This window comes from Hypanus sabinus, chromosome 1 (assembly GCF_030144855.1).
Source record: "Hypanus sabinus isolate sHypSab1 chromosome 1, sHypSab1.hap1, whole genome shotgun sequence".
NCBI lineage: Eukaryota > Metazoa > Chordata > Chondrichthyes > Myliobatiformes > Dasyatidae > Hypanus > Hypanus sabinus.
The window spans coordinates 126,120,345-126,142,663 of record NC_082706.1 but is presented as its reverse complement, the minus strand read 5'-3'; the positions used below and the strand labels follow the sequence as shown (position 1 = coordinate 126,142,663).

Sequence of the window (22,319 nt, the reverse complement as noted above, 5' to 3'; positions counted from 1 at the left end):
GGAAGCATAACCCAAATTGACACCTTCCTGATTTCTCCAGAGTTACCCACTTTAAGCAAAGAACAAAATAGAACGATGACTGTTGACATAACTGAAGTTGAACTAAAAGCTGCAATTAGCAGGCTTAAATTAAGCAAGTCACCAGGTTCAGATGGGTACACGGCACAGTGGTACAAAGAATTTAAAAGTGTCCTCTCTTACTCCCCACACTGAACTGAGCTCTAAAAAAGGCACAGCTGGAAGGAAGTGATAACTTCAGCTATTTTGAAAGAAGGCAAGGATAAAATGGAATGTGGGTCATTTAGACCAATATCCATTCTTAATGTAGATTATAGATTATTTACCTCCATTATACCCAAGATGGGATCACTTCTGGGAAATGTGGGACCTGTACAGATTGGATGGGTTGCACCTGAGCTCAAGGGGGAGCAATATCCTTACAGGTAGGCTCACTGGCATGGTTTGGGAGGGTTTAAACTAATTTGCGAAAGGGATGGGACCTGGAGCGATAGAGCAGTGGAAGAGGTGCATGGAGTAAAGCCAGATCTAATGTATAGAGAGGCTTTGAGAAGCAGAATAAAGGTAATAAGGTAGAAGGGCTAAAGTGCGTGAACTTCAATGCAAAAAGCATCAGGAACAAAGGTGATGAACTGAGAGCTTGGATATATACATTGAATTATTATGTAGTGGCCATTACAGAGACTTGGCTGGCACCTGGGCAGGAATGAATTCTCAATATTCCTGGATTTCAGTGCTTTAAAAGGGATGGGGGGGGAGGGAAGGAGGGGTGGCTATTACAGCTACAGAAAGGGTGGGTAATGTAGCAGGATCCTCTTTTGAGTCAGTATGGGTGTAAGTCAGGAACAGGAAGGAAACAGTTACTCTATTGGGAGTATTCTATAGGCCCCCAGCAGCAGCAGAGATACCGAGGAGCAGATTGGGAGGCAGAGTTTAGAAAGGTGCAAAAATAACAGGGTTGTTATCATGGGTGACTTTTACTTCCCTAATATTGATTGGCACCTGATTAGTTCCAATGGTTTAGACGGGGTAGAGTTTGTTAAGTGTGTCTAGGATGGATTCCTGTCACAGTATGTTGACAGGCCGACTAGGGGGAATGCCATACTAGATCTAGTATTAGGTAACGAACCGGGTCAGGTCACAGATCTCTCAGTGGGTGAGCATCTGGGGGACAGTGACCACTGCTCCCTGGCCTTTGGCATTATCATGGAAAAGAATAGAATCAGAGAGGACAGGAAAATTTTTAATTGGGGAAGGGCAAATTATGAGGCTATAAGGCTGAACTTGCGGGTGTGAATTGGGATGATGTTTTTGCAGGTATGGCCATGTGGTCAATGTTTAGGGATCTCTTGCAGGATGTTAGGGATAAATTTTTCCCGGTGAGGAAGATAAAGAATGGTAGGGTGAAGGAACCATGGGTGACAAATGAGGTGGAAAACCTAGTCAGGTGGAAGAAGGCAGCATACATGAGGTTTAGGAAGCAAGGATCAGATGGGTCTATTGAGGAGTACAGTCGGCCCTCCTTATCTGCGGATTCTGCATGTGCGGATTCACCCAACCACGGATCGGGAAAACCCGGAAGTTCTCTCTCCAGCACTCGTTGCTTGAGCATGTACAGACTATTTTTTCTTGTCATTATTCCCTAAACAATACAGTATAACAACTATTTACATAGTATTTACATTCTATTAGGTATTATAAGTAATTTAAAAATGACTTAAAATTACAGGCAATCCCCAGGTTATGAATGAGTTCCATTCCTGAGTCTGTCTTTAAGTCGGATTTGAAGTCAGAACAGGTACATCCAATATTATTTAGCGTCAGTCAAACGTTTGCCTTAGTATATAGTACATACTTTATATTTCTATGCATATAAAACACTTAAGAAACATATGTATTTCAATAATTAAACCACTGCGCTGCTTAGTAATAATTGTAGCTTTCATCGGGACAGGGCCTTTCACATGCTCCATTAAAATTGTTCGGATCGTTGACTGACTGTAGCCTAACGCTTTTCCAATGACCGATGGTGTTTCACCTCTTTCTGATTGCTTTATTACTTCCACCTTATTTTCAATCATAATTATTTTCGTGAACAGAAACACTGCGGATTCAGAGCTATGCCAAGTCCTAATGTCCACCGCACTGAGACGTGTTAAATAAAGTCTGGGATCCGGCTGGGTTCTAAAGACCACCGGACTGAGACAGGTTAAATAAGGGACTTGAGCATCTGCGGGGGGTCTCAGAACCAATCCCCTGTGGATAAGGAGGGCCAACTGCATAGGGTAGCAAGAAAGGAGCTAAAGAAGGGGCGGAGGAGAGCAAGGAGGCATGAGAAGGCCTTGGCGAGTAAGGTAAAAGAAAACCCCAAGGCATTCTTCAATTATGTGAAGACAAAAGGATGACATGAGTGAAGGTAGGACCAATTAGAGGTAAAGGTGGGAAGATGTGTCTGGATGCTGTGGAAGTGAACAAGGTCCTCAATGAATATTTCTCTTTGGTATTCACCAATGAGAGGGAACTTGATAATGGTGAGGACAATATGAGTGAGGTTGATGTTCTGGAGCATGTTGATATTATGGGGCAGGAGGTGTTGGAGTTGTTACAATACATTAGGACGGATAAGTCCCCGGGGCCTGACAGAATATTCCCCAAGCTGCTCCACGAGGCAAGGGAAGAGATTGCTGAGCCTCTGGCTAGGAGCTTTATATCCTTATTGTCCACAGGAATGGTACCAGAGGATTGGAGGGAGGCGAATGTTGTCCCCTTGTTCAAAAAAGGCAGTAGGGATAGTCCGGGTAATTATAGACCAGTCAGCCTTACGTCTGTGGTGGGAAAGCTGTTGGAAAAGATTTTTAGAGATAGGATCTATGGGCATTTAGAGAATCATGGTCTGATCAGGACAGTCAGCATGGCTTTGTGAAGGGCAGATCATGTCTAACAAGCCTGATATGGAGTTCTTTGAGGTGGTGACCAGGCAAATAGATGAGGGCAGTGCAGTGGATGTGATCTACATGGATTTTAGTAAGGCATTTGATAAGGTTCCACATGGTAGGCTTATTCAGAAAGCCAGAAGGCATGGGATCCAAGGAAGTTTGGCCAGGTGGATTCAGAATTGGCTTGTCTGCAGAAAGCAGAGGGTTGTGGTGCAGGGAGTACATTCGGATTGGAGGGTTGTGACTAGTGGTGTTCCAAAAGGATCGGTTCTGGGACCTCTACTTTTCGTGATTTTTATTAACGACCTGGATGTGGGGGTAGAAGGGTGGGTTGGCAAGTTTGCAGACGACACAAAGGTTGGTGGTGTTGTGGATAGTGTTGAGGATTGTTGAAGATTGCAGAGACATTGATAGGATGCAGAAGTGGGCTGAGAAGTGGCAGATGGATTTCAACCCGGAGAAGTGTGAGGTGGTACACTTTGGAAGGACCAACTCCAAGGCACAGTATAAAGTAAATGGCAGGGTACGTGGTACTGTGGAGGAGCAGAAGGATCTGGGGGTACACGTCCACAGATCCCTGACAGTTGTCTCACAGGTAGATAGGGTAGTTAAGAAAGCTTATGGGGTGTTAGCTTTCATAAGTCGAAGGATAGAGTTTAAGAGTCCCGAGGTAATGATGCAGCTCTATAAAACTCTGGTTAGGCCACACTTAGAGTACTGTGTCCAGTTTTGATCGCCTCACTATAGGAAGGACATGGAAGCATTGGAAAGGGTACAGAGAAGATTTACCAGGATGCTGCCTGGTTTAGAGTATGCATTATGATCAGAGATTAAGGGAGCTAGGGCTTTACTCTTTGGAGAGGAGGATGAGAGGAGACATGATAAGAGGTACACAGGATATTAAGAGGAATAGATAAGAGTGGACAGTCAGCAGCTCTTCCCCCAGGGCACCACTGCTCAATACAAGAGGACGTGGCTTTAAGATAAGGGGTGGGAAGTTCAAGAGGGATGTTTGAGAAAGGTTTTTTTACTCAGAGAGTGGTTGGTGCATTGAATGCACTGCCTGAGTCAGTGGTGGAGCCAGATACACTAGTGAAATTTAAGAGACTACTAAATTGGTGTATGGAGGAATTTAAGGTGAGGGGGTTATCTGGGAGGCAGGGTTTAAGGTGTTGGCACAATATTGTGGGCCGAAGGGCCTGTACTGTACTGTTCTATGCTCAAACGATTAGAAAAGTTTCTACCCATACTGATACACAAGGATCAGACAGGTTTTATACAACAATGCCAAACACAAGACAATATACAAAGGACACTTCACATTATGGATCATATACAAAAAATATTAAAATCGAAGCAATAGTGATCAGCATGGACACTGAAAAGGCATTTGATACGGTTAATAGTTAAGAGTTTTACATAGATTTGGTTTCCATGACACAATTATTAAAACTATATAGGCACTATATGACAACCCTACTGCTAGAATTAAAATCAATGGATATTTATCAGATATCCTAGAAAGGGGCACGAGACAGGGTTGTGCATGATCACCGCTACTCTTCGCATTATCTCTGGAACCATTAGCTCAATACATCAGACAAAATGAAGTTATCAGGTGAATTACTATTAAAAGGACAAAGCATGAAGTGGCCTGTTACGCAGATGACATTTTTATCTACCCAGGGCAACCAACATACTCTTTACCTAAATTGATGCAATCCTTGGAACAATATGGTCAATTATCAGGATACAAGATCAACATAGTTAAAACCCAATTACTTTCATATTACTATAGCCCACCGAGAGAAATTTAAAGTAGATATCCCTGGGCACGGCAAACAGTCTTCCAAATATTTGGGCATCATTATGCCAAAAGATTTGGCAAAATTATCAGAAAGCAATTATCACCCTATATATAAAAAAATTAAGGAAGATATAACAAGATGGAACCTAATTCATGTTTTTAATTCTCAGTTCAAGGATTGAATCTATTAAAATGAATATACTGCCCAGACTATCATCTCTCTTTCAGACCTACCAATAGAGATTAATCAAGATCATTTCAATGAATGGAACAAAATATTATCAAGATATATGGCAAGGTAAAAGGCCTAGAATTTGTCTCAAAACTTTGCAATTAGCCAAGAAAAAGGGGGCATGGGGCCTAACTTCTCTTAGAGCTTACTATTTTGCAGCACAGTTGAGAGTTGTGATATGTTGGTAAAACCCATCATATGACACTCAATGGAAAAGCATTGAGGGGATATTTCCCATCCCCATACAAGCAATTTTGGCTGATAACAACCTACAAAGGTACATAAATACTATTGATAACCCATGGGTGAAATGGACTCTTAAAATATGGAAAACTATTATAAAAGAATATAAACTAGAGGGGGAATATTGCAATTCTTAAATGGTGTGCATATGACTTGGATTTTACGCCAAATAAACTGGATGCCAGATTTAAGGACTGGACAGCTAAAGGAATAACAGTTCTTTGCAATATAATTAAAGAAGGAACACTGTTCAGTTTTGAAATGCTTAGAGAAACACATTAGAAAAACAAGACTTTTATCGGTATTTACAGATGCAACAATATGTTAATAGGACAGTTAAAAATGTAACCAAGGCAAGTACATGTTTGATAGAGCTACTTAGAGAAGCATATAATTCAGATAATGCTAGTAGAATCATTTCAAGCGTGTATAAGGGTTTGTCAAATCTTAAAACACATTCAACTTCATACATTAAAACAAAATGGGAGAAGGAAGGAGGGATAATTATATCTGAGGAAGAATGGACAGTAATATGGAGGTACCAATGGAAGTGTACCAGTTCACAGAAATGGAGGGAGTTTGGATATAAAAACTTCATGATATTTTATTACACCCTCTCAGAAATCCCATTATGATAGTAACCACCCTGTTTGCTGGAGAAATTGTGGAAATCAAAATGCAAACCATTACCATATTTTCTGGGATTGCCCCGTTATTCAAAGACTATTGGGGTGGGATACACAATGGCCTACAAGACATTTTAAAATGTGAAATACCCTTAGAAAGTAAGACTATATTTTGGGTATATACCTCAAGAATGGTTGAAAGGAGATAAATATTTGATGAATTTACTGCTGGTGGCTGGTAAAAAGCCTCTCACCAGGAAATGGTTATCAGAGGAGAGCCCAACCTTAAACGTGTGGATGGAAATTACAATGACATTTACAAAATGGAGAAGAAAACAACATCTATTAATCATAAGTTGAAACAATTTGATTCATACTGGGAAAAATGGTTTAACTAGATAACATATCATAGGCCTGATTTTATTCTCACAAATCAATGAATATGCTGTTAAAAAAAGGATCACTCCCTACTTGTACATAGTTTTCTCCTTTTGCTTGTTCTTTCTTTCCTCTTTTCTGTAAGTGTATACCTCTGATAAATATTATGTGGGGATTTGTGGCAAATCTGACTATATGATATATATGTACAAAATCTGAAATACATCTTATGGAAATATTTGATGATGAACTTCAATAAAAATAAAATACAATAAAAAACTTAAGTTATCACTGGTGTTCAGATGAATTGTAGAATATGTGGAGAGGGTATTTTTGGAATATCTAAGAATAAAATGGGTTAAGATTAATGTAAAAATCAGTATTGATGGCTAGCAGTGACTCAACGGGCCAAAGACCTTGCTTCTATGCTATACCTCTCTATGACTAATTCAAGCCGCTAACATTGGACCTCTAGTTACAAAAACCTTTTAAAATTTATCATAAAACCAAGTCATTGCATTTATTAAGTAAACAGCTATGGACTAAAATTCATACTGCAGTGACTTAAGTGTGGGTTGTACATTACCTGCTGAAACTGCCCTTCTGAAACACCATCTCTGTAAAATATGATACGTGTAGGCTTGAAACGGGTAGATTTGTAAAACTGAATGAGGAGTTCTCTGACCATGATAGCAAGGTCCTGTATAATCTCCTGTCGATGTTGTTGAACACGTACTGTGGCACAATAGCGACTTGGATGAGCATCCATGCTACCTACAACCTACGTTTAAAAAAAAGAGGAACACATGAGAAAATTATCTTGGAGCACACTTCATTGTGCAACCAGAATATGATACTGAAGAACAATGAACGTTGTTATCAACATTAAAAAAAACTGAAATCACCTGAAGCAGCAAAACTCATCAGTAAAGCATTTCCTTTCAATGGACAGGAAATCAGCTTTTAAATTTAGTGCTCTTGAAGACATTTTTAGCTCACTATAAGATAAATCAACAAGCCCTTGTGAAACCAGTGTGGGCGAATTAGAAGGGTGTTAATTCTGTGCTACTAATATACTACACAATTGACAGAGGTCATTACCTTGAAGATTTGTCCAAAATTGTCACTTTGAACCCACTGTATATAATGCTTATGAAACTCAATAACAGGTGTTTAAGTTGCAACTTAAATGAATGATTATTAGCAAATCTGCTGCAGCATTGAATATTCTTTGAAAGCTTATTATTGTTTCTAATTTATAAACAATGTCCTATAATGTGCATGTTAAGCCTGATACATATACAACAAGCAAGTTTAATTGAATATCTCAAAACAGATTCCACAATAGTGTATTCTTAAATTTTGAATGTATGATCACATTTAGGTTTTTTTTTCTGTAATTTCAAGAGTCCTGGAATATGCAATTTAAGTACTTTGCAAATTAATACACGGGAAAGTAGTTGCATCAGCATATTGGATACAGGAGTGTTTCCTAGGGACATCTTTGAGTTTTAACAATCATGTCCATGTTTTTTTAAGGAGTCAAGGGTGGGGTGGTGCTGTTGGGGCAGCAGTTTTCATGGAATATTAAAATTGGAGCTCACATTTTTGAAAACATGTTATTATATAATATAATATAATATATTATGTATTATAAACTACCTGTATGTATAATCTATATTTTCATTTATATTTATCATTATTATTGTCATGAGCAGAGAGACAACATCTGCCGGAAGTAAATTCCTTGTATGTGCACAGGTACTTGGCGATTAAAGTCTGATTCTGATTCTGATATAGTCTGTATTTAATTTCTAATATAATAGACTATACATAAGTAATGCATACAAAAATACAATCGAAACACTACTTCTGATTCTTTTCAAAGTAAATATAGCCTTTTACAACTAAACTCTTTCCCATCACCAAGGAAATGAGTTACTATGGGGAGGCACTGTTATTTAGATGAAACTACATTTATAAAATACCTCCTCAGCTGTGAAATACTTGGGGACAGTTCTAGGCTATGAAAATCTCTGTACAAATGCAAGCCTCAAGTTTCAAATTCATTCAGTCTCTGACTCCTCCCTGTTCTCCCCATAATTTGAGAATTTATTTATTTTTTAAAGCTACCAACAATGGTAATATTAATTGGAACATTGTCCTTTTTTTTAAATTTTGTACAAATAATGCATTCAAGTGAGGCACCACCACTAGAAGAAAGAAAACTTGATCTTTCCCAGTGAGGTAAAGTTCATGCTTATAAATTGATAATTAACAATAAATATATCTGGTATAATTAGATTTTTTTTTTCCTTTTTTGTAGGAAATAAAATACCTATTCTTGAATAAGCAAACAAGTTCAGCTGATTGTCTGAATCCAGTGGTGCTACATAGGGATCTATTTGGGTCCCCTGTTCTTTATAGTCTTTATAAATGACTTGATTGAGGAGGGTTAGCAAGTCTGCATTTGACATGAGGGTTGGTGGTATGGTGGATTGTGCAGAAGTTCATTGTTACAACAGGAAATTGATAAGTTTGCAGAGCTGGGCTGAGAAGTGGCAGATGGAGTTCAATCCAGAAGAGTTCACTATGGAAAGCTGAACTTGAAGGCAGAATACATGGTTAATGGCAGGATGACAGTGTGAAGGAATAGAGGGCTCTTGAGGTCCATATTGGCAGATCCTTCAAAGTTGCAGGGAAGTTAATGAGCAGTTGAGAAACACGTAGTGTGTTGGCTTTTATTAATAGGGGATTTAATGTAAGAACTGGGACGTAATGTTGCAGCTCTGTAAATTCACTTGGAGTAATATATCTGCCAAAGGTGGTGATAGAGAAAGATACGTTGGGGACACTTGGGAGATTCTTAAGACAGAGACAAAATATGTAAGGCTATCTGGGAAGGAAGAGTTAGACTGATCTTAAAGTTAAAAGACAATATCATGGGCAGAAGGGCCTGTACTATGCTTTACTGATCTATCAGAATCAGATCTATTATCACTGGCATGTGATATGAAATTAGTTGACTTAGTTGCAGCAGTTCAATGCAATACATAATATACAAAAACAAAATAACTAAGTAAATCCTATTCAATACCAGGGTAGGCAAACTATGGCACAAATGATTTTCTAACATGCATTATTCAGTTATTCATTAATTTGAGGCAAAACATAAGTAGATGTATTTAAATGGCTAATTCCAATATTTCAAGTTTTTTATGGCATTTATCTGGCCCACCGTCCGCTCATTAATACTCGATCTGACCGACAGAGGCAAAAAGGTTGCCAACCCCTGCTTTATACAGTACATGTATATTGAATAGGGTTCCAAGGTTGTCAAGCCGAGGAGTGGTAGTGGCGACAAGCTCCCACTACCTAAAAATGCACCTCAAATAGCCTCTGACAACCAAGTCCAACTCCTGGCCTTCTCGTGTGGCTTGGGCTCTAAGCCCAGCGGAACTGTTTCTACTGACAGGAGAAGGGGCGAAGGCGGGTCCTGGCGCTTTAAAACCAGTGCTTCGGGTAGATGGAGCTCATCAGCCTGTGAAGGCAGTCCATCTAAGAGAGGGAAACTCTGATTTCAAACCTCTGCTGCCTTGCAGCCATAACTACTTATGGGAAAGGCTTTGGGAGTAAACCCTGAGGACAAATCCAGTGCTAGAGTCCCTAAGGCAGTCCAACGTTGCCTTCAACCTCGTTCTGGCAACTCCTGCAACGTCACTGGTGCCAAGCTGTATGGGCCCTTGCCCTTCCCTTGGACAACATCGGTGGCATGGAGAGGGGAGTCTTGCTGCATGGGCAATCGCCGGCCTTCCATACAACCTTGTCCAGGCCTGCGCCCTGGAGAGAATAAAGACTTTCCAGGCACAGATCCATGGTCTCGTGAGATTAATGGATGCCATCATCATATTTTATAGATTAAAAATCGTGTAAAAAATTAGAATATATATTTTAAAAAGTGAGGTAGGATCCAAGGGTTCAATGTCCTTTTAGAAATCGGATGGCAGAGGGGAAGAAGCTGTTTCTGAACTGCTGAGTGTGTGCCTTCAAGCTTCTGTACCTCCTACCTGATGGTAACAGTGAGAAAAGTGCATGCCCTGGGTGCTGGAAATCGTTAATAATGGACATTGCCTTTCTGAGACACCACTCCGTGAAGATGCTCTAGGTACTTTGTAGGCTACCTAAGATGGAGCTGACTAAATTTACAACCCTCTATGGCTTCTTTCAGTCCTGTCCAGTTGCCCCCACCCCCATACCAGACAGTGATGCAGCCTGTCAGAATCAGAATGCTCTCCAAGGTATATCTATAGAAGTTTTTGAGTGTATTTGTTGACATACCAAATCTCTTCAAGCTCCTATTAAAGTATAGCCGCTGTCTTGCCTTCTTTATGACTACATCAATATGTTGGGACCAGGTTTAATCCTTAGTGATCTTGATACCTAGGAACTTGAAACTGCTCACTCTCTCCACTTCCGATCCTTCTATGAGGATTGATACGTGTTCCTTTGTCTTACCTTCCTGAAGTCCACAATCAGCTTTCATCTTACTGACGTTCAGGTTGTTGCTGTGGCACCACTCCACTAGTTGGAGTATCTCACTCCTGTATGCCCTCTCATCACCATCTGTGATGCTACCAACAACGGTTGTATCGTCAGCAAACTTACAGATGGTATTTGAGCTATGCCTAGCCACGCAGACATGGGTACATAGAGAGTAGAGCAGTGGGGTTAGCACACAGCCCTGAGGTGCACTAGTGTTGATCATTAGCAAGGAGGAGGTGTTATCACCAATCCGCACAGACTGCGGTCTTGCGGTTAGGAAGTTGAGAATCCAACTGCAGAGGGAGATACAGAGGCCCAGGTTCTGCAACTTCTCAATCAGGATTGAGGGAATGATGGTATTAAATGCTGAACCATAGTCGATGAACAGCATCCTGATGTAGGTGTTTGTGTTGTCCATGTGGTCTAAAGCCGTGTGGAGAGCCATTGAGATTTCTATAAATTACAGGTAATCCCCGTTTTTCAAATGTTCGCTTTATGACACCTCACTGTTACGAAGGACCTACATTAGTTACTTTTTTTCGCTAACAGAAAGTGTTTTCACTGTTATGAAAAAAGGCAGCGTGCCTCAAGCAGCCAAGCTCCTCCCTGGAACTGCATTCTAGCCGCCATAGCTTTAACACGTGTCGATTTATTCTGTGTATCCGTTAGCAAGATGAGTTCTAAGGTATCGGAAAAGCCTAAAAGAGCTTGTAAGGGTGTTTCACTTAGTGTAAAACTAGACATAATTAAGCATTTCGATCGTGGTGAACGAAGTAAGAACAATGTCTGCACGTTGAACTTGCCTGTGTCTACCATTCGCACTACAGTATTTATATGCAGAGAAAGAATCTTGAAAGTTGCTGATGTTACCATTGGTTCTGCTTGTAGCAAAGTGGTTTCTCTTAGTCAGCATCCAATAATGGATAAAATGGAAAGTCTATTGCTTGAGTGGATTGATGGGCGTACAAAGCATGGTGGTCCATTAAGTTATCTTGTACTTAAGGAGAAATCAGTCTTTTTAATAAGCTGAAACAGAAAGCACTGGACAATGCTGATGAAAGTGTTGTGAAAGTGGAATTTAGAGGTAGTCATGGGCAGTTTGATTGGTTTCTGAGGCGAGGGCAGCTTCATAACTTAAAGTTTACTGGAGAGTGCTTCGGCTGATATTGAAGCTGCCGAAAAGTTCCCAGCAGAACTGAAGAAAATAATTACAGAAGGTGGTTATTCGTATAAGCAAGTGTTTAACTGTGACGAAACTGCAATTTATTGGAAAACATTGCCAAGCACCCCAACCTCCGACGACTCAGCCAAACACACCATCATCAGTGCGCTCCGTCTTCCCGATTCCGATAAGTGAAATTACACTGTACATACATTATTTCTACTTTATATAGGCTGTGTGTTTTTATGTGTTATTTGGTATGATTTGGCAGCTTCATAGCTTAAAGGTTACTGGAGAGACTGCTTCCAGTGAGATCGTTTCCATTGAGAGTGCTTCCGCTACGTAGTGAGATTTCTGCTACGCTAGTCATGCTGCAATGATTACAGAAAAGTATTTCTGCTTTAAACAAGCTGAGTATTTATCATATCATTCCTGCTTTTATTATATGTTACTGTTATTTTAGGTTTTGTGTGTTATTTAACATGATTTTGTAGGTTATTTTTTGGGTCTGGGAACACTCACAAATTTTCCCCATATTAATAAATGGTAATTGCTTATTCACTTTACAACATTCCAGCTTACAAACTGTTTCATAGGAATGCTCTACCTTTGGATAGTGGGGGAAACCTGTATTTAAAAAAAACCATATAGTGACCTGACATGTTGATCCCAAGATGTGAAACAGAAGAAATAAGTTTTAGGGTGCTTTTGAATATGGGGAGGACAGAAGAATGAAATGGGTGCAGAGGTTTAATATTAGCCTTTGATTACAGAACTGACTGCGAAGTCCAATATATGCATCCAATGTTCATACTAAGTGACTTGTTACTTTTTCCAAGAAAATGATTTAATACTCAAACATAAACTGAACTGAAAATATAAGACAAGAACAGATATATATTAGATATATTCTGGCCATGCAAAATTAGGAGAGAAATAGTCAATCTTTCAGTGATGACCTTTCATAAGAAATTAAATTTTGTTTGAAACAAATACTGACTTTCTCCCCTATTGCTAATTCATCTGCTTGGTATTTCCAGCAATTTTCTATTTCAGACATCTAACATCCTCACCATTTTGTTGTGTGTGTCAGTTTTTTTTTAAAAGTAAAGAACCTACCGCAGCAATAGAAGGCTTCTTCCCATCACCAGCTGGTGGGTGTGTTACATCTGCACCCAAAAATATAACTGGCTGCTGAAAGACTGCTGGCCTGGAACAGCAAATAAAAATATTAATCTGACAGAAAGAGACATAGAGCACAGAGACCATTCTGCCCATAGCCCATACTGACCTTCAAACACCCAATTATACTAATACTGATCAATCCAATAACTTATTCTCTCTACATTCGTATCAAAAGATTCTGCCACTTCCCTGGACACAATGAGCAACTTACAGTAGTCAACTAACTTCCCAACAGCAGGTCTTTGGGATGAGGAAACGAACTGCTGCATCCAGGGCAAACCAATATGGTCACAGGGACCCTATTGTTTCTGCCTCTACCACCTTCACTGGCAGTGCATTCCATGCACCCACCACTGTGTGTGGAAAATCTTACCTCCAACATCCCCCTTGTACCTACTTCCAAGCAACTTAAAACTATGCCCCTTCATATTAGCCATTTCGGCTGTGGGGAAAAAGCCTCTGGCTATCCACACGATCACTGCCTTTCATTATCTTATACAGTCGTTCCTCCGTATCCGTGGGGGATTGGTTCCAGGACCCCCCATGGATACCAAAATCCACAGATGCTCAGGTCCCTTATATAAAATGTCGTAGTATTTGGATATAACCTAAGCACATCCTCCCATATACTTTAAATCATCTCTAGATTACTTATAATACCTAATACAATGTAAATATTTGTTAATACTGTATTGTTTAGGGAATAATGACGCTTTGGTGGAGGCTCGATAATACTGATATCAGGATCTGTGGAGGTTGAAGGCTGAGGATCTTCAAGCGTTGAAGGTCGAGACTTCATAATTGCAGCTGCTTTAGTTAGAAAGCTAACTGTTATAGGAAGCTGTTTCTTCTTTTTCTTTGCATCATCAAACAAATCTTGCAGTGGTTGTAGGCACGTTGTTATCCCTCGGGTGACATGGAGGCTTTGTTCCATCCAAGGATCGTACTCGAGCATCATATCCTTTGACACTTGCGCCTGTTGAAAAACTGCTGCTATTTTTTCAGGTGTCCAAATTGATGGCTCTGCCTCCTCTGAATCTTCTGCATCATCATCTTCTGCAGAGGATTTCAGCAGATCTTCGAGTTCCTCATTGGTAAGGATTTCTCTATGCTCTTTACGCAATCTTTCCAGGCCTTGAACCATGGGGCCTGCTTGGCACTCTTACGGATGTAGGTACGACTGGGCATCTTCTTCTAGAACAAACCTGTTTCATCACAATTGAAGACTTGCTCTGGAAGGTAGCTTTTCTCTTCTATGAGTTTCTTGAGCTCCTCTGGGAACGCTGATGCTGCCTCGGCATCAGCCATGCCGATTCTCTTGTCATCTTTAAGTTCTTGAGGTTGTAGTGCTTTACATAGCTAGCCAGCCATCCCTTACTATCCTTAAATTCCTTCCTCTCGCTCTCCTCAACCCCCCTCACAGTAGTGCTCATAGAAGCTAAATGTTTTTTCACACATAATTTCACCATCAACAGGGATATGCTTCTGTGACATGTCCTCTCGCCACACACTTACTGCTTTCTCAGTCTTTGTAAGCACTTCATTATCAACCAGAGACCATTTTTGCTGTTGTAGGAGTAGCACTAACACTTACACGAATTTCAGCTTCTTTCTGCTTTATTGTGTGAATGCTTGATTCGTTCTTACCAACCTCATGGCCCACTTCAGCAAGCAACATGCCACTTTTCAAAAGATGTAAGATTTTTATTTTCTCGGCAAGAGATAGCTCTTAGCCTTTGAGGAATTGCTTTGACCACTTAATCGCTTTTTAGGAGCCTTTTTTCACAGAAACAAAGAATGCACACAAGTAGCGAAAAAACGAGGCGTGGGTCAAACAATGCTCAAACAATGAGTGCAGGAGAGAGACTGAGGATCTGTGAAATGGCGGGAGGCTCCAGCAGGGTATGCCTACACATTACTTCATTCACACAGATTAAGCGTAGAGCATGGCACGCAGCAAATTCAAGTTTTGCTTTTTGGAACTTCCTGGAATTTTTTTTTGAATATTTGCAATCCGCTGTTGATTGAATCCGTGGATATGGAGGGATGACTGTACACCTCTACCAGGTCACCTCTCATCCTCCATCGTGTCAAGGAGAAAAGGCCAATTTCACTCAACCTATTCTCATAAGGCAAGCTGTGCAATCCAGACAACATCTTCTCTGCACTCTGTCCATAGTATCCACATCTTGGTGAGGTGAGGTGACCAGAAATGAACACAGTAGCCCAAGTGGGGTCTAACTGAGAGAGAAGATGATGGAAGACCTAAAGGTACACAAGTTACCTGGGCCAGAATGAGCAGAAATGAGGCTATGTAACTTTTCAAACAGTTACATCTTTGGCACAATTTGTATTAAATTTCCAATTTATTCCAATATCGAAATCACTCCTAAATTTCTGAAGATTTCCATTCCCTAAGCCCACACCTTCAGCACCCTGAAGATAATTTGAACAGTATGGACATTATATATCAATACAATATCATTGTTGCATTTTTAGTATAAAAATTGCCAAATATTCTATTATATTCAGGACAGCCAAAGAACTTCTTTGTATGCCAGTAGCCACACAAGACTACAATATCCTTACATGAATAAAATTAAATCAGTGCTTAAAGCCTCGATTCTAGGATAGGCATCGATGTGGGATATTTTTAGGTATTAAATGCATGCAAATTCTAATGGTACAACTGAAAACATTTACCTTCAGATTTCCTCTTTACATTTATATCCCCTAAATAATGCAAGTACTAGGAAAATATATGGGTGCACCCTTCTTATTCAAACTACCTGGTCAGCAGATTTTCATTCAGTTATAGCATTTTTTCACAAAACCCAATAAAACATTTAATAGCAAGCCATAAACCAGGCTGACATTTCAACTGATTACCAAGGAAATGTAGCAGCATTGTAGATACCCTCTTTCAGGTGAAATTTTACATCATTACTTTTGACTACTTGATTAGAGACAAGTAATCCCTCAGTATTATTTTAAGGATCTTAGAGATTTATTCTGCTGTCCTGTTGTTGCAAAAATTCAGTTATGTTCCTTATTGCTATTTTGAGAAACTGATTGTGTTGAAATGTTACATTATTAAAGCAATCACATTTCAAAAATGTGTGAAACAAAACTTGAGTCCTCAAAGCTGCCTTGTAAATGCACCTCAGGCACTTCATCAAGTCCGCTCAAAATAGATGTCAGCTTTTAAGCACAAAAAGTCCAAAGTAGGGCCAGAAGTTTACCACCGATAAAAGCCAGGATCAACAGGCTCCAGGGCAGCTTCTTCCACCAGGACATCAGACTGATTAATTCATGCTGACACAACTGTATTTCTATGTTATATTGTTCTACATACTATTTATTATAAATTACTATAACTTGCACATTTAGAGAGACGCAACATAATTTTTACTCATGTATATGAAGGATGTAAGCAATAAAGTCAATTCAGTAAAAAGAGTTACAATGCTATATTAAAATGTGATAGTTACAATTTATAAAGACACACACTGAATTACTTAAGTAACAAAAGGAACAGGCCTGAAAGACAGAAATTGCTGTGTCAGTGTTACCAATAAAAAAGTGATAACTTTCAAATCATAGAGGGATTGCACGATGTAAGTTTCAATGGGTTCCCTCAATAGCAGTTTAGTTATATCAGCCCTAGAGACCAGTGGAAAGGAAGAAGAGCGTTGTTTAGAAATTTGCCCCATTTTACTAACGTAGTTGAAATTGTAGAAAAACTCCTTAATTACTGACCTTCCTTGTGGCACCAATATGTTGTTGACACCTCCCAGCTTTACATTGATCTTCAGGCAAAGGTTGGAAAGTGTTTGCGGAGAGGTTTTCAGCACATTTTTAACCTGCACACACTGAGTTGCCATGCCGAGTAACGTATCACCCACACGCTTAACCTCCGCTGTTGGTAGAAAATTCTGACTGTTAACAAAGAATTCAATTTTGGATCAGTCTTACATAAACCAAAATTGATTCAGTCAGGCAACATGAAGCAATACATTCAACCACTGAGGGTGTTCTGTCATTTAATTAGAACATGGTTAATCAGTACCTCAATTTCATTTACCACTCTTTATTGACCTACCTTGAATCACAGGCATTTAATAGTTCAGTTGACAACATATCATGGCAAGTTATCAAATACACAAGTCCTGAACTTAGAGATGTAGCAACAATGCATCTGCTATTATACACTCTTGAGAAACAAGAAATGGAACTCCATCCCACAGAAATATCCCAAATTCATAAAATGGGTGGAACATGGGGGGGGGGGGGGGGTTGCAGAGAGAGGAAGCTTCTCAGTTTTGCTACCTCATTGAGTTCAATAGGGATTTTAGGGCTGCAGTAACAAGACAAAGAACTAAGTTACTTTATTTCAAAAAAATTCTTCTGACTTTATTGTAAATATTGAAGTGTTTAGCTAACTAATTCAGACTGTTCCTAAATTTAATTAACTTTGAATAGTTTTGAGATGTCACTGTATTTAGTCTTAAAAGACATTTTAAGACTAATAAAATTCTTCACTGCTTTCCTCAGAGGTGGTGGGAGGAGGACCACCCCATGATAGCATTAAAGGCTACGCTTCCACTCAATTCATGCTTATGCAGTCTAAAACTTATTTGGCCAGCAAGACAGTAAGGATAGACAGTAAGGTGGACCATGAGCAACAGTTTCAGACAAAGGTTGCAAAATTCAGCCCAAGATTCCCCCCAAAAAAAACACCTTTCACCTTGAGTGTCATGCAAAATTGCAAATTGGCTCTATATACAGCCAGAACAATTTTACATTACTGCCCAAGCCTATTCTAAGTGGGACTTAAACTGGCTAAGCCTACTTCTCAGAGAAAAACTACATTAACCCAGTTTAGACTGGATATGGATCTTATCCAAAAGGCGAAAGACCATGTTAACAATCTACCACTCAGCTTCTTTCTAGAATTTAAATGCAGTCTTTTCAAAAAAAATTCAGTTATAAAATAAACCGTCAGATTTTCAAAAGAACAGGGTTTCTTAGAACACCAGACATCTAATTATCTATAAGATTTAAAGTCACAAGGCAATACAGAAATACGTCTGACCAAGTATCATACAGATATAACTCAATGTAGGAAATAAAATCAACAAAATGCAAATCATTCGATCTTCTGCTAGATTTAAGACATCAAGATAAATTACATTGGGCAGCCCTTCAGTTAAGGTTTTAACAATTCAGCAAGCATACACAGACACAATGGTTTAAATTAAGAGATTGTGGAGAGAAAAAAAAGAAAAAACCCTAACTGAACCAAGTAATACATGATTGGGAAAAATGACTTTTCTGAAAGGTCTAGAAGTTAGGTGCATGGAGATTTTATAAAGTTTATTAAGTACAGTGTAGATGCTGAATGGAAAATAAAACTTCAATATACCTAACAGAAAAAAAATACACACAAGATTAATTTTAAAGTAATCACAGACCCTGAAACAGAAAGCATACTGACCATACACTGGAGTTTTCCCAGGAAGCACTACCACCACCAGCTGAAGTCCTGCATAGGTATTTTTCAGATGCCTGAACATTGGTTCAACACTGTCTGCACCTTGTGCATATTTACAAAAACAAGGTTGACCTTGTATCGGCATGCCAGCATCTCTAGATATCTTCCTTAATTGATCTGTGAAAGCTCTTAAGAGAAACAATACAATTGGTTGTTCAAGCTTTCCAGCCATCATTTTTGAAATGCATGTCATAAACTATCTGAGTGTTAGAAACACCAAGTCAGCAATTATCATTTGATCTTAAATACTTAAGCATCTTAGATTTGATTTTGCTGCAGTCCTGCACAGAAGAGATATTAACACCAGAGCAAGAAGATTTGGCATACTTTACTGACTCAGCTCTTGGGTGAATTCCTGACTGCATACCGTCACTGTATACCACATGAATACTTCATATTACAAAAAAAAGGAGGGGAAGAGTTGGTTTGGCAGAAATAGATGGAATGAAGGGCATATTAATTTCAATGTCTTAAATTCTCCTTCCATCATCTAATTTCCTAGCCTAGTGACTGCAGTTATGTCCTTGCCTCATATCTATGCAATAGTTGCAACATGGGCCATTAGGACACAATTAAGAGCAAACACCTTATATGAAAGTGTGCTTAAGTCAGGGTACAAAGTTTAAATCCCAGCTCCCAAATCCAATTTCTTCTTTGCTGTATGTAGTGTACTCCTCACAAATTACAAGTTTTACTTGTAAAAAATATGTATAACTCTTTACCAATTACATATAACCTACTTCAACATTTAGGTGGAAGCGCTCTCCACCACCTAGCCTCAGATGGATTCTCACCTTGTATTCATTAATCTAATAGAAAGACATGAAACAACATTCAAGTGACCATATTGCTATTTTGTTTAACTTTACGCATTTAAGTTACAAATGCTGTGGATTAACAATATTTCTTACTTGAGTGTGTCTTCTCTGCACTGCCTCTGTGGAGCGAAACAGGCAATGGCCCACACTTTGACTTCAATGCCTGTATGAAATTGTTTACCTCGCATATCCCATACACCTTGAATGGGAGTAGCAATAGTCTTGTTCTACAACAAATAAAAATTAGACAATATAAAGCAATATAAAAATCAGGAATATTTCAAAGCAATGGTATACATTATTTTAAGGAGTTGCAACCATGAGCATTTTTATTCTCAACCTTTTAATTGGGAAGGTTCAAATACAATATATAAGTAATTAATTTCAATTAAAAACTAGTTTACAAAACAGGTGAAGAATAGAAGTTCAACTTGACAGCAATGTATACAACATATTCTTTGCAATTAAGTGTTATCATAATTGTTGTTCCAGCAGCTAATTTTTGTGATCTAGGTGATTTCATAACTAATCTCTAAACAAATGTTCTAATACATGCAGGTTAATGATTTATAAAATTGATCACAAATTATTTTCTGGCCAAACTGTTTAGGATTATTTTATTTTACAGGTACTTCACAGGAAATGGGGAAACAAATTAGGGTTCTTCTACATCAGTATTACTGGAAATCAATGCTTAACAAGATATTACCTATTGTATAACATTCTCTCTGGTACATTATACCATTAACACTTATTACATAACATTCTCTCTCATTCTTTATACTTTTAACACTAAGTGTGAGTGAAAATATAGGAAAGTCATACCAGGAAGACATTTTCCAAGGACACTGAAGGAAGCCTTGTTACAAAAGCTGGCACCTTCATATCACACATGTACTCAAATGAATATACTGCTTCAATATTAATATCTTATTTTCAAATTTACTTGAGAGAAAACAAGCTAACTTAACAATATAGAAGTCCATACCCGACCACCATACAACAAGGAAGGTGCCTGAAGAACTCGACCTGGAACATCTGTCATGTCATCTCTCACTCCTATTCCAAATTCCCGAACATATGGATCAGCATTAAAACTAGCACTTTTCATCTGAAAGGGAAAAATAATATTCGAAAGGAGTATGCAAAATGTTTTAAACGTAAAGTTAGAAATATCTTAGGCCTGCCACAGGACTAATCAATAAAAACTTAATTGTTATATAAATGGAATGTTAATATTCATTCATAAGGCAGAGGGATTGCTGGAAAAAAAGCAATTATTGTCTATTCTAATTTCCTCAAGTGATGGCAATTACATATCTTCTCAAACAAATCCAGTCCTACTAGTGTTATCCCTCCCAGAATCAATCCACACTTGATTTCTGCAAAGCAAATCTACCTACATAATGACACCAAATCCAGTACACTAGATTGGAAAAAAGCACAAGTGATCACTGCTTCACCTCGAAGAATTGTTTGGGTCCCTAGATTGTAAACACAAGAAAAGACTACCTAGCCCCTCAAGCCTTTCCTGCTATTCAATTAGTGATCTACTTTAGGCTTCAACTCCACTTCTGTGCCAGAGCCCCAAGTACTCAGTGTCCCAATTTTTCTAAATTTACCTGCCTCTATTTTAAATACATCTAATCATCTTAGCTCCATAAATTTCTGTAGTAGGGGAATCCAGAGGTTCTACCAATGTGGTATCTGTATGGGGAAATCAGTAATCATGTTGGTTTTAAACGATTCGTCCCTATGTCCCTTCATACAAGACTCTCCCATTACTGGAAGCTTAACAATATTGACCCTACCATAACACATCAGGATCTTCTACATTTCTGTAAGATATCCCTCATTCTAAATTCCCTGGAATGCACAACCAATACATTAAGCCTCTTTTAATTATCAGCCCAGGAATTAGCCAGGTGAATTTACATTGGATGGACTTCAATGCTACATCTTTTCTTAAATAATGGTACTAAAATTGTGTACAATGCTCCAGGTTTGATCTCACCAACAAAAGGTACAATTGTAACAAAACTTGCCCACTTCTGAATTGTAATCCCTTTGCAACAAATATGCAACTTGCCTTTTTTTTAAAAACTTTTTTATTGCATTTTTAAATAGTTACAAAGTATGAAAAAAAATGTATATAACCCTTACCCCCTCCCCTTAACCCCTCCCCCCTAACTGCCCTATAGAAAAAAAGAGAAAGAAAGAAAAAAAAAGAAAGAAAGAAAGAATGCTTGGTTGTTGGAAGATCTCCACATGCTCCATGGAATTCGTAATAACTTTAATATGTATATTTATTTCTTTCCCCTAATAACCAATTGTTTCATCTTCAGAGCATCTATATATTTAATCCTGTCTTTTGTAAATAAGGGCTCCAAATTTTCAGAAAAGTTTCATATTTATCTCTTAAATTACAAGTAATTTTTTCTAATGGAATACAGCCATAGATTTCTTTCTTCCAAGAGTCTATACTTAAATATGTATCCGATTTCCAAGTAACTGCAATAGCTTTTTTGGCTACTGCCAGTGCAATTTTTATAAATTCTTTCTGATATTTATTTAGTTTGAGTTTCGGTTTTATCCCTTCAGTATCACCTAGTAAAAGTAATATTGGATTATGAGGAAATTGTGTTCCTGTAATTTGTTCCAGTAAAAGTCTTAAATTTGTCCAAAAAGGTTGAATTTTAGAGCAAGACCATATCGAATGTAAAAAAGTACCAGTTTCCTGGTTACATCGGAAACACTGATCCGATAAATTTGGATTTAATTTTTTTATTTTTTGTGGTGTCATATATAATTGATGTAG

The 22,319-nt window shown here is 38.5% G+C and overlaps 1 protein-coding gene across 2 annotated transcripts in view; it reads right to left on the bottom strand.

Annotated features, from left to right (window-relative positions):
• Positions 1–22,319, bottom strand: part of LOC132397297 (protein argonaute-2) — a 110,850-nt gene that overhangs the window by 23,318 nt on the left and 65,213 nt on the right. For both annotated transcript variants that reach the window (XM_059975889.1, XM_059975898.1), the window contains exons 10-15: positions 20,490–20,612; positions 19,595–19,728; positions 18,627–18,811; positions 16,889–17,048; positions 13,064–13,154; positions 6,827–7,021 (exon numbers count right to left, since the gene is read on the bottom strand). In XM_059975889.1, coding sequence (XP_059831872.1) covers positions 6,827–7,021; positions 13,064–13,154; positions 16,889–17,048; positions 18,627–18,811; positions 19,595–19,728; positions 20,490–20,612 — 888 coding nt within the window. The remainder of the gene's footprint in view (positions 1–6,826; positions 7,022–13,063; positions 13,155–16,888; positions 17,049–18,626; positions 18,812–19,594; positions 19,729–20,489; positions 20,613–22,319) is intronic.